Genomic DNA, 13,679 nt, shown 5'->3' on the forward strand with positions numbered 1-13,679 from the left:
AAGTATTTCAAAACTCTCATTACTCCACACACAGGTTTCCTTAATTTGCAAAACTTGAATCTTTATAGCAGTATAATGTTTAATAGTTTAATTGATTAATGTTTAAAAATTTAATGATATTGACTAGGGATGTGCGATTTTATCGATTCTGCGATGTAAATATATATATACACTCACCTAAAAGATTAATAGGAACACCATACTAATACTGTGTTTGACCCCCTTTTGAACTGCCTTAATTCTATGTGGCATTGATTCAACAAGGTGCTAAAAGCTTCATTTAGAAATGTTGGTCCATATTGATAGGATAGCATCTTGCAGGTGATGGAGATTTGAGGGATGCACATCCAGGGCACAAAGCTCCCGTTCCACCACATCCCAAAGATGCTCTATTGGGTTGAGATCTGGTGACTGTGGGGGCCATTTTAGTACAGTGAACTCATTGTCATGTTAAAGAAACCAATTTGAAATGATTCCAGCTTTGTGACATGGTGCATTATCCTGCTGGAAGTAGCCATCAGAGGATGGGTACATGGTGATCATAAAGGGATTGACATGGTCAGAAACAATGCTCAGGTAGGCCGTGGCATTTAATCAATATCCAATTGGCACTAAGGGGCCTAAAGTGTGCCAAGAAAACATCCTCCACACCATTACACCACCACCAGCAGCCTGCACAGTCGTAACAAGGCATGTTGGATCCATGTTCTCATTCTGTTTATGCCTTTCATCTAAATGTCTCAACAGAAAATCGAGACTCATCAGACCAGGCAACATTTTTCCAGTTGTCAACTGTTTAATTTTGGTGAGCTTGCGCAAATTGTAGCGTCTTTTTCCTATTTGTAGTGGAGATGAGTGGTACCTGGTGGGGTCTTCTGCTGTTGTAGCTCATCCGCCCTAAGTTTGTGCGTGTTGTGGCTTCACAAATGCTTTGCTGCATACCTTGGTTGTAATGCGTTATTTCAGTCAAAGTTGCTCTTCTATCAGCTTGAATCAGTCGGCTCATTCTCCTCTGACCTCTAGCATCAACAAGGCATTTTTGCCCACAGGACTGCCGCATACTGGATGTTTTCCCCTTTTTTACACCATTCTTTGTAAACCCTAGAAATGGTTGTGCATGAAAATCACAGTAACTGAGCAGATTGTGTAATACTTAGACCGGCCCGTCTGGCACCAACAACTATGCCACGCTAAAAATTGCTTAAATCACTTTTCTTTCCCATTCTGACATTCAGTTTGGAGTTCAGGAGATTGTCTTGACCAGGCCCACACCCCTAAATGCATTGAAGCAACTGCCATGTGATTGGTTGATTAGATAATTGCATTAATGAGAAATTGAACAGGTGTTCCTATTAATCCTTTAGGTGAGTGTGTGTGTGTGTATATATATTTCAACAATGTATCATTTTTTTAAGCTGCGAGTATCGATACACAAGTCCCATTCAAATCCCCAGTGTTTACCCCCATTCGCGAATAACAAAATTGTTTTTCATCTCACTCTATCTTTATGCTGTGACTTGTTTTACAAAGGAAGACCGTTCCAGCCAGTAAAACCCTACGCAACCCTAGAGAATTGCATTATTGCTGAGAAAATCAACACATGTTTGTGTACTGTTCTGTATTGTCAGATATGAAATTATTGTTTAGTTCACTAGATCTACTTTAGGACACTGCATAAAGTTGGCATAAAACATATTAATATTGTTGATGTTATGTTAAAGAAAAAGTAGTGGGAGGCCTGTGCCCTAGTACAGCTTTATGTCAACGGGCCTGCTGGAAAATGAAGCAATGATATAGCATGCTTTTTGTTGATTCTTTGTTATAATGTCCCATGCATTTAAGACACATGCCAAAATGTTTAAGTTCTGCTTAAGAGCATATTTTTAAGGATTGCCTTTTCATTAAATGCAAGCTGTAGACTCTCTGTCCAGTCAGAGACATATATTGTGTAATTGATGTTTTTAGTTTTCAGTTCATCAGTTCAATTAATCTTGCAATCATATCGTGAGATGAGTATAGTGTATCAGATCGTATCGGGAGATTTGTGTATTGCTACAGCCCTAATATTGACCTTAAACTACACTTTGCAGGTTTGGTACAGCAATAAAGTCTATTGGAAGCCTGAAGATTTTTGTGGCATTTACTCAGTTTCAGCTCAAAAAGAGGTTTTTTGGATTCCAGACACTGTCTTCACGCAAAGGTAATGAAGTTATAAAATGTCCTTCCCCCATTTTCTATAATAGAAATCATACAGCACTGTACTGTATGTGTTGATTTATGTTTCTGCCAGTGGGTGCTCATCCTCCATCAACACCCATCAATTAAACTCATCAATGATTATCAAAAATTTTTTTTATTTGTTTTAGGATTTTAGATGTTAAAATTCACATCAAGAATTGAATAAATGAAGTGATAATAAGAGTAATTATGATACTTGCTGATAACAAGCAGAAGGAAAGATAAACAAAAAAGATTTTTGTGGCATTTCCTCAATTTCAGCTCAAAAAGTTTTTATAGAGATGGAGTTGGAAGTGACCAAACACATTAGGGTTTTTCCTATTTAAGACGAGTAGTTATACGAAAAAGTTTGGTGGTACAAAATAAAATGTGGCGCTTTTCTGTGCGGATTTGGAGGAGGAGCTGTGTTGTATGGCGTAATAGCACTTTTGGGAGTACTTCGACTTGCCTGAAAAATCCGCTCCCCTTCTCACTCTCATAATGGGAGAGGGAGAGTGTTACTGCGCCGAGTCGAAGTACTCCCAAAAGTGCTGTTCCGCCATAAAATATAGTTCCTCTTTTAAATCCGCTTAGAAAAGCGCTGCGTTTTGTTTTGTACCACCAGACTTTTTTGTGTGGCTGCTCGTCTTGAATGGGAGAGGCGTTGATGTGTTTGGTCGCTTCTAATTTTATCTCTGAGTGGTACCATTGAATGAATGGGGCTAAGCTAAATGCTATCAAAGTGTAGCAGCGCGCTCCAGCGCGCTTACGTGCACGCACTAAGATGATAGAGGGTTGTATCAACTCTTCTTAGTTAAGGTAATAACATATTTTACTGTAGTAATGCACTACTGTTAATAGCCATTTATCAGGTGATGAATGTCATTAGGCTACTGCTTAGCTAAAATGCTGAAAATGTTACAGTTGAAATCAAACGCACAAAATAAATGTACTATGAATCTGTAATGAACTAATATCAAGGTAATCATTCACACACAGACACACACACACATACAGTAGGTTGCGATAGACTTTTTCAATCTCCATAATTTTTTTGATTAACAGTGTTGTAAAGAGTCCGTCACAGTCATTCTAATCATAAACTTACAACACAAGCATACAAGTCAAATGTGTTTATGTATTTGGTTAGAGAACAGATAAACGGAGACCGTGCATCACTTTACATGTTTAACATCACATGAAGAAGATTAATTAATGTTTTTTTCTCACCATGACAGCGGAGGCAATAAAACACGCAAGCTGTATGCGGGGCCGCATTAACACTGTAAGGGGCCCCTAGGCTTTACCTCTTGTGGGGCCCTTCATTCACCAGAATTGCAGCCTACATTCACACAATCTTTAAAATCAAGTGCAAGTTGTCAGGCTTTTATTTTGCTGGAATAAATGCAATAACAAAATATTAAAACCATATCAGAATGCCCACAATATACACAAATATCACTGCATAACATATGCACATAGTCCTAGCTAGAGGTGACCCGAATAGTCTAAGATTCGATGCTTTGACAGGAGAAGCCTGATTCGACTACTGCACAGTTGTATAAGAGTGCACATTATCTTATTTGATTTCACATATAACAGCTTTCTCCCAATATAAAAAATATACAGCCTATTATGATAATACTAAGTAAATAATATGTGAAAAAATAGCTTTCAATAAATATGTTTAAAGTCCATGAATAAATCCCGTGACAGGGCTACACGTCCATATCCAGAAACCATTGCAAAGTCTCTTTGTTTCTGCAATTAAAAAGACAAAACAGGCAATTCTATACTTTCGTTATTTTAACAATTTCTTTGTTTTTATTTCCTTTATAGATTATTCAGTGTTGTCTGATTAAACTATTTGTGGCTTGTGTTTTATTCCCCCGTGCATTTAGGCATTTTGCACACATGTTCGGCACCTTACTTGATTCTGACTTCATTTTGATTGTTTTTTTATTAATTATAAAGGTAAATTCTGATCTAATTTAAGTTCTGTACGTTTTGGATTGCTTTCCGTTGTGTCGATTTTGCGCTGTTTAATGCTGTCACATTCATTTCAGCCGAACGCGCTAGGTGCTCTGCGTGATCATATTTAGGTGTTTATAAAACTAAACATCAAGAAACTAATTTTTTCGACAAGTATAAGTTTTAAAATGTATTTAAAAAAAGTTAGTTAACTTTCAAAAGTTGAGCTACAAAACAGATAAGCCGTTTTTTTTCCCCGGTGATGACACCCAAATATCTCCACCGAATCTGACACAATTGTCTCTCTTGTGATTTAGTATTATGGTCGGTGTTAACTTTCAAATGATAGAAAAGAGATTCCTGAAACAAATGTTATAAGAATCATCATGTGTTTCAAGTGTATACAGAGATGATCAAAGTGAAAGTAAGCAAGCAGATAGTCTATTTCTGTGCAAAATAATAGAGCATATAGTGTCTATAAAATCATTAATTTCAGTGTTTTCTGGTTATAAATGAACGTTTAAGGAATTGTATATAAAACTTGTTTTATATAATTTACAGTAACAAATTAAAATAGGCTATATGTAGCCTAATTTCTCGTCTTGTATTTCCTTGCCACGCTAAATCTCAAATTGAAATAAGATCGCTGAACTTAGCCGCTTCCGAGGCACAATCACATTTGTTATTTATTAGGTTTAGTTATCAAAAATGTTTTGTGTAACATCTTTGTGTGCTGTTCTGTACATCTTGGCTTTAAAATGTTACGAGGAATCATTTAATGAATGTTTATATACACGTTGTCTTTCATATTAACTTAAGATAAAAACGCATCCTCAGTTTCGTCTTTGTTCATCACTTGAAAGGCACTTGCGGTCACTTTATCAGAAAGTTGTCTGTGTGTTGCCTTCAGAAATGCAATAATGGATATTTCAGACAGAAATTAAAAAAAGCTCACTAATGATTGCAGGGTAGCCTACAGTAAGTGAGAGATTTTCTTGCGCAGGAACTGCATTCAGGCACGGAAATTTAAAGCAAAGCGATTAAGCAACATTTTAAAGGGAGTATCAACTTTTTATAAATTGCGGTTGTAATTTTTCCGGCATCTTGGGGCCCCTCCCAGCCCGAGGCCCTGGGCTTAAGCCCAGGTAAGCCCATGCATTAATGCGGCCCTGGCTGTATGCTGAACAGGCAAATGAACAAATCCAAAACACTACTGCGATTAAAGTATCAATAAACGTGTAAAAATCTGAATTGAACAAACTCATCTGAAACCATTTTGTGTAATAAACGCATGATCTAATTACCTTAGATCGGTGTCTGGTTGCAGCGTACCTGTAGTGTTTAACTTCAGCAGCGATGCGCAGACCAATCAGTGTATGACATCAAAATATCGCAAGAATGTTTAGAAACCAGGGCGTCATTTGAGCAACACACTGCCACCAACTGGATATGCCTAGGTATTACATTCTCAAGTTAAGTTGTATGGGCAATCTGCCAAAATGGCATTCAAATTTTTCTTTATCCTGCTTAAAATTTTCTCTGTCAAAGACTTTTCGTTTAATGCGACCGAACACACACAAAAAGAGACACAAAAGTTGCCTAATCACAAGCTTGTACGTTTCTTTTTGCTTTTATAGCAATAGCACAAGCACATTTTTCCCTCACAACAGACTAAGTACATACAGTCCATCAGCTCAATCTGCACGGTTTGTGAAGTTCCCTTAAAAACAGTGCTTTTCTTGTGGGTACTTTTTTAAACTCTACAACAACAAAACTAACAACAACAAGGTTGACCAAGCCACGGAATATACCGGATTATATATGAGCTTTCGCCCTCATTATGTCCATGCAACACAAGCTCAAACGCGCCACAAAATGTCATGTCATGCACGTCTATCACACATTCAGACTTTAAAATGGCAAACAGGAAAAAAAATAAAACTCAAGACTTACATGATATCCAGCTAGCCAACTCCGTTTGCCATGAGAAGTGGTGGAGCACATAGACTACCATCATTTGACTCCGTTGGTCTATCTCAGGGGTGTCCAGACTTTTTTGTGTGGTGATCTACTTTTAAAATGATAAAGCCGACAAGATCTACCTGCTAAAAAACACAGTTACATTTTTTTTACAGTTACATTTTTTAATGACGATTTAAAAGCGTATTAGGACTATGCTGCATTGAATTTAAGGCTATCCCCATTAGGCTACTCCATTCTTTTTGAGGAGTTAAAAAAGTCATTGAGTACATGTCAAGTACTGCCTAAAATAGAGGAGATGCAGTTTAGTGAAACAAACTAGAAAAAGACAACAGTATCAGAAGCCTAAAAGAGCAGTGCGATGCGGCTTTCTATTGCTAGGCAACCACCGAGTCAGCTGTCTTGTCAATCAAATACTGAAGCGTGAGCGCTCTTTTGCTGTTAACTGTCATATTAGCAGAAACTTTAAAAAAAGGGCGCTTGTTCTGACCTTGTTTGAGGATGAGAGGTGCACAAACACGCAGGAGAGAGTGAGCGAGTGGAGTCCGGTTCTTCAAAGCAACTGTAAACTTCCCTTACCACAACGTAAGGCCCGCCTCTCCCCTCATTTGATTGGACAATGGAAAGATGCGAATGACGTCAGGCGCTTCTCCGCTCTCAGCGTTCCTTCAAAGGCGCGTGCTGCGGCCGGCGGAAAAAAACGCAAGGCGCTTAGCACGCATAAACATAGCTTAAACAGCGCGTAAATGCTCCCTGTCCATAGAATATCATTCAAAAAAGGCGCCTGCAACTGCCATTATATACAGTTAACTTATGTGTGATCTACCGGGATTGCCTTCGACGTATTGGACACCCCTGGTCGATCTGGTCCAAGCTTCTTAATCCTTTATTTATTCATCAATTAACTCATTCACCGCCAGCCTTTTTGAGAAAAGTTGACCTCCTGCATTTTTGGGATTTTAACAATATTTTCACAAAATTCCTTGCAGGAAAAATTATTTTCTATAAATATATAAACATACAAACTATATCAAATTAAAGAACACACCCTCTGCTTTCAAACAAACAATAAACAAACAAATAAACAAACAAACAAAATGGGGGAAAAAACGTTTAATTATATATTTACTTTTTCTACTTAATTTAACCACTGAAATATGGATATTTCTCTTCAAAATACAACATTGAGCAAAAAGCTTAAAAAATTGCGTTTTTGTAAAGGAATTTATGTTAGAGATCAGACTCAGAATGACTATCAAACATAAAGACAGTTAAAATAAATCATTAAAATCTTTTTTTAACTTCCGTTTTTGATGCATTCGGTATTACACTTTCACTTTGAAATTCGTCCATAAAGGCATATTTATTAGTTAAATATGAACTCATAAATGACGAGATAACTCGTCAATGGCGGTGAATGAGTTAAATACCTTGTATAGGGTGGTTTTGTAACGATAAAATCATATTTTCCTTCATCTCAAGATATTTCACTTGTTTTCACTGATCAGTACTGTAGCTATCAGTTAACACAGCAATCTGCAACGCGGTTATGAGACTCTGAGAATGGTCCAATCACAGGAGATAAAAAAAATAAAAACAATATTGATTCGCTTACAACATAAGTGGGAGTGTTTGTGGCGCACAGTCCTGCACCCCAGGGCGGATCCAAAACCAGCCAATTAGAGCTCAACCTCAGGTCACTGGTTTTTACCCTTTTTATTGACCTACATAGACACTCATTAGGGGTGCGCCCCAGACACACAAACATGACACACACAACGAACTCAGGTTTGATTTTTAATTTTTTTTTAATAAATTATAACATGACTAACAGTGAAATAGTACAACTAAATAATTTTTTTTGTTTTAATTTGCACTATATGTTTAACTTTTTGTTAACATGTTAAAGTAGCTGTCCTCTCTGGCCCACTGGTCATTTCAGTTTTCGAGTCAACTTCCTAATAGAGGGTATGAACGTGACGTCACCTTCGGCGAAAGTGCCTGCGGTTACGCCTACAGAGTGGCAAAAGACAGAGTGGCAGAAATTGGAGTACAGTGTGAAATCAGCGTAAACACAGGGAAAACGCGACTAAATCGGAAACAGCTGTTGTGCGATAGACTGTATTAACAGATTAACAAGAATTCGTAGCTAGCGTTTTATCATTTACCAAAAAAGTTAATTGATCGTTCATTCCAGCGTCCACAGACCACAGGTGGGTTGACAAGTTGCTAGGGTCACAATCAAGGTTTTACTTTCTACTTAAAAGTATTTTTTTTTCAAGTATTTGTATTTTGTTTTTCTTTGGAAAACATACATTCCAAAGCATATTATCACAATTTGTATTCTATTACATTTCATAAATACAAGTTTTTGTTTTAACATTTAACGTAAGTAAAAGTACACACAGTAATTAGGTATTAAATCAATTTTAATATGCAATATAAAAGAATACACAGTATGATTCTATGCTTTAGAATGTAGTGAAGTAAAAATGTTTCCAAAACAAACACCCTAATAAAGCACAAACGCTTGGAAAATGTAACTAAGTATTGTCCACCTCTGCTATTAAATCATCATAATTAATCGTCTTGGTGCGTGCACGTGGGCGCTGTGGCGCGCGGCGACACTTTGATAGCATTTAGCTTACCCCCATTCATTCAATGGTACTGTACCAAATAGAGAAAGTTAGAAGTGACCAAACACATCAACGTTTTTCCTATTTAAATCTCCACTGTGTAGGATCTACTCCCATCTAGCGGTGAAATTATATATGACAACCAACTGAATATTACTTTCTAGTCCCCCCCCCCATTAGGAACGCGTCTTAACTAGTACGGTGGCAGTGTCGTGCCAAGTTTAACATGGCTTACAGTAGCTACAAAGAAAAAGCAATGAAAAAATGAACAATTTTCATTGTCCTTTTCCTGTGATCCGTCAAAGCACACAGATTTATGTTAAACATCGAAAAAGTCTGATTTTCATAAGCAACCATAAACGTAGCTTAGACACTCCTTTTTCATCGGCGCAAGGAAAAATATCCCAGGGGCTTTTACACTTGGTATTAAGATGTGTTTTCGTCGATCGGATCACAAGTGGATGAGAGATACACATCACATTTACACCTGGTGTTTAAATCTGTCTCTTTTTGTCCATTTTCGAGCGCTTCTCTCCAGATTACTGAGGAGATGGTCTGTGGACGAGTCCCTCTCCTGTCATTTAATCATGAGCGGGAGTAATGACGGGTTTACGTGAACTAATATTATGTCAGAGTCCAATGCTTATTAGGGATGGGCACCGAACTCTGTACTTTTATAGGCACCGACCGAATTGCGTCGGCACTACCCAGTATCGATTCACATAAAATCAATCAGTGCTCAATTTCGGTACCTGAGAGAACATATCAGCGCGCCGCGTGAGTCTGCTACGTAGCGAAAGCGTGTGTGTGCGAGAGAGAGACTGTGTGGGAACTTGGTGACACCCCTTTGCAACTTGCTTAATGGCTAACAAAAAGCAATCTAACGTGTGGTTAAATTTCACAAAGGAGACAGCAAAATCCCCAGGGTTAAATCAACTCTGCTGGTTGTACGTGTTGTCCCGGTCTTGCAGGGAGTTGGAGGTAGCTCTGAAGTGGGGGTCTTCACGGGTCCACTTAGATCCGAAAACCTGGGGTCCGACCCGAGACCCAATCGGGTTCGGGTCTAAAAGTTTCACATGTGCCTCGGACACGGGTCGGGTACAATAATAGCGGCATCGGGTCTCGGGTAATTTAAAAATGAATGTGTTTTTTCTGAACGGACCCGAGAAGACCCTAACTCTCTCGCCTGTGTGCGTCAATGTCCTTTTCAAACCTCTCATCTGTTTGCCAAGAGCGCTTGCGACATTGTGTGGTTGTCGGAAGGTTCATTTTCGTTGAGACAAACATGTCAGTCAATTATAAATGTACATTTTAGCGGTTACGTTGGTGTCGTCGTCAGATAACAAAGTAAAACGAATGGAGCAGCTCGCCACATTGGTTGCAAGGCCGGAGGTTCTTTCTGTCTGACTGCTGCGCGTGGGTCTGCAGAATGCACACACGTCAGTGCCGTTTACATTCGGTTCCAGTTGGGTTAAAAAAAAATTTCACTTGTTCGGGTCGGACTCGGGTCTAATTTTCTCGGGTTTGTCTCGGGTCGGGTCCTTCTTTAAAAATTTTTTATTTATGCACGTCGGGTTCGGGTATGAAGTGATTCGGGTCATTTCGGGTCGGGTACATTTCTTTGGACCCAAGAAGACCTCTACTCTGAAGTTGAGTTAAAAGCTGCAATCAGTAATTTTATCCTCTCTATCACCATCTCTGTTTGAAACCTAAAATTGCATACTTGTAGTTATTTTCTTAACTTAGGTTTAGATGTTTGCTGTTTCATTTAAACTCACCATTATTGTACTCAGTGGTTGTTTTAGTAGGACTAGACTCTTAGTTGTTAGTTTTTTCCAACTGCTATAATTTTGCATGTTTAAAACATGTTATGTTATAGCAAAGAAAAAACAATATCAATCAATCAATCAATCAATTTTATTTATATATAGCACACTTAAAACAACCATGGTTGACCAAGGTGCTTCACAGGTTCAATTTGACCAACAATACTGCAATTCCATAGTGATTTTTAGTACATAAATTCTAAACATTGTCAGCATCTAGAAAACTCATGTGCAGGTGTAGTGTTAACACACTTATCAGAAATATATTTTCCATTAGTTATGTGATACTGTAGTATAATATCTAGCACTCTCATGGCAGTTTGTCATTCTGAACGATTTTAAGGGACTTAAAAATTGACTGCAGCACAATGTAGACACACAAACATCAAGAATCTCAACAATGGTGACAAAGAAAATGGTAACAATGTTAATTATTTATTCCTGCCACAGTGCATTCTGGGAGTTTTGTTGATACCCAGCATGCATTGCAGCATGAAGCTTTTCATTTTATTTTCACCATCATTGTGATTTATACTCTGATTCTTGATGTTTGTGTGTGTACACTACAAAGTGGTCAAAATTTAATTATCAGCATTTCAAAATCGTTCAGAATAACAAACTGGTATGAGGGTGCTGTATTTTATACTACAGTCTCATGGAAAAGATTATGGAAAATTTACTTTTCCATTACTCAATTAATGGAAAAGAGTACTTCCGATAAGTGTGCAAACACTACACCTGCACATAAGTTTTCTAGATGCTAATGATGTTTAGACTTTATGTACTAAACACAACTATGGAATTGAGCTGTTGTATTTTCCTTGCTATAACAAAACATGTTTTAAACAAACATAGTTATAGCAGCTGGAAAAGTTAGCAACTAAGAGTCAAGTCCTCCTAAAACAACCACTGATCACAATAATGGTGACTTTAAAGGGGTCATATGATGAAAATGTTAGCATTGCCACTTTGTAGGTGTGAGCAAAAATAGGTCATTGAAATTTGGCTTTCATTATGATGTCATAAGGATATTTTATTAGAATAAAACCGCCTCCTTAATCTGAACTCTCCAACCACTGCACTGCCCTTTAGTGCAGAGAGAAAGAGAGAGAAAAGAAGGACTTGACAGCACAATTGAGTTTGAATTACAACAAACCACCATCATTGTGATCAGTGTTTGCACTTTATCCGCTCATTTGCATTTTAAAAAACACACCCAAAACGACACATTTTTGCTCAAACCTACAAAGTGGCAATGCTAACATTTTCATCATATGACCCCTTTAAATGAAACAGCCAACATCTGAACCTAAGTTAAGAAAAAAAAATTACAAGTTAGATGTAAAATGCAATTTTAGGTTTCAAACAGAGATGGTGATAGAGAGGATAAAGTTACAGATTGCAGCTTTTAACTCTGCTTCAGAGTTACTTTTAACTCCCTGTAAGATTGGGACAATATGTACACCCAGCAGAGTTGATTTAAATGTGGATGATGCAGACAATGCTACCTGCAATATAAGTGCAAATCAGGCAGTGTTAATACATCCAACCTGAGGAAGCACTTACACAATGTGTATTTAAAAGCACAAGAGGGCTTATTAAGATGCGTTTTTGTTGATCGGATCACAGGTGGACAAGAGAGACAAATTCTGTTTACACCTGGTATTTATAAACACCAGTCCGTCTCTTTTGTCCACTTTCGATCGCTGCTGTCCTGATTACTTTGAGTGGTGGTTCGTGGAGACTGCGGGGAAGTCCCTCTGCTTTCGTTTTAACGCGAGCTGGAGTAATGACTGTTTAAATGGACGCTAACTAATATGGCGCTGCTTGTGTTTTAAGTAAACATGCTGCACAGTGTTTTGTACATGAATATGTTGGAGCTTTCATGGATTTTTCAGCGCAATTAATGAAATAAGATTGCGGAACTTTCATGCGCTCGCAAAATGAAACTGCGGAGATCAGCCGCTTTTAGTTTTATCAATGAAAGCCTAAAGACTGTGTGTTTACGCTAAAAGTCAGAAATGATGTAAAACTTTGTGCTCAGTACCTCAGATTAGATAAATGGACGGGTCCGTGCGGTATTAGATAAAGGCGGTCCGTGTGGTTGTTCGAACACATTCAACCACATGCGGACCAAATGCCAATGCTGGCCAGCTTGGCAAAAAAGTATCTGTGTCCAGTCCTCTTCTACATCCTCACTGTGTCCCTTGCTGTAGAGAACACTCGCTCTGGCATGACTTTTACCTGAGAAAGTTGACATGATGATTTTTCTAAAAAAACAACTGCTAGTATTGTTTTCTACATAAAAGTTTACTTTTATGTTGCTTTTATGACATTTATGTTCATTGATCATTTGTCTTACTTATATATTTTATTTTATTTATTTATATGTAAGCAGTGTTGGGAGTAACGCATTACAAAATATAATATATTACAGTAATATATTAGTTTTTGCTGTAACGCAGTAATATAATGCATTACTGATAAAAAATTGGTAATATTTTACTCGTTACAGTCTTAGTAACGTGCGCGTTACAACAATGCATTTCAAAAATAGACCGTGTTATTTTTATTTTTGACCAATGCGCGCGACCAGCATGCACACAGGAAAAAGCTGCGGGTAAAATAGAATGCGTCCCAAACAGCATACTTCCATACTATATAGTAGGCGAAAAGCACTACTTCTCGTGCTCTTTGCCTACTATATAGAATGGAGGTGGGCGGTTTGGGACGCAGCGTATGTCTGTTTCCATGTGCTGTATGCAGCATGTTCATTTTTACTTTAATTTTGTATTTGAAATGCGATTTGGACGCAGTGCCCGATAAATATAGACGCGTTTCTTAAAGAGCCGAATCTGGGAAGTCCGCGGCTGTATAAGCACTAAAGTGGTTGCAATCAGGTCCGGTAGCGCCGCACACGCATAATTCTGCGTGTGAGAGCACTTAGTAAAAGCAACAGAAAGTTTCTATCGGTCTCCCATGCTGCTTGAACCTCAGAAATAAAGAGAAATCTTGCCAGTAAAATCCATATCACACCAGCAATGACAAG

At 38.0% G+C, this 13,679-nt stretch overlaps 1 protein-coding gene across 1 annotated transcript in view; it reads left to right on the forward strand.

The window, feature by feature from the left end:
* The first annotated feature begins 2,009 nt into the window (after nt 1-2,009).
* LOC129429016 (5-hydroxytryptamine receptor 3A-like) overlaps nt 2,010-13,679 on the forward strand; it is a 32,806-nt gene continuing 21,136 nt past the window's right edge. The window contains exon 1 of the mRNA XM_073856519.1: nt 2,010-2,200. Within this exon, the coding sequence (XP_073712620.1) occupies nt 2,010-2,200 (191 nt within the window). The remainder of the gene's footprint in view (nt 2,201-13,679) is intronic.

The sequence above is a fragment of the Misgurnus anguillicaudatus genome, chromosome 19 (assembly GCF_027580225.2).
Source record: "Misgurnus anguillicaudatus chromosome 19, ASM2758022v2, whole genome shotgun sequence".
NCBI classification, from domain to species: domain Eukaryota; kingdom Metazoa; phylum Chordata; class Actinopteri; order Cypriniformes; family Cobitidae; genus Misgurnus; species Misgurnus anguillicaudatus.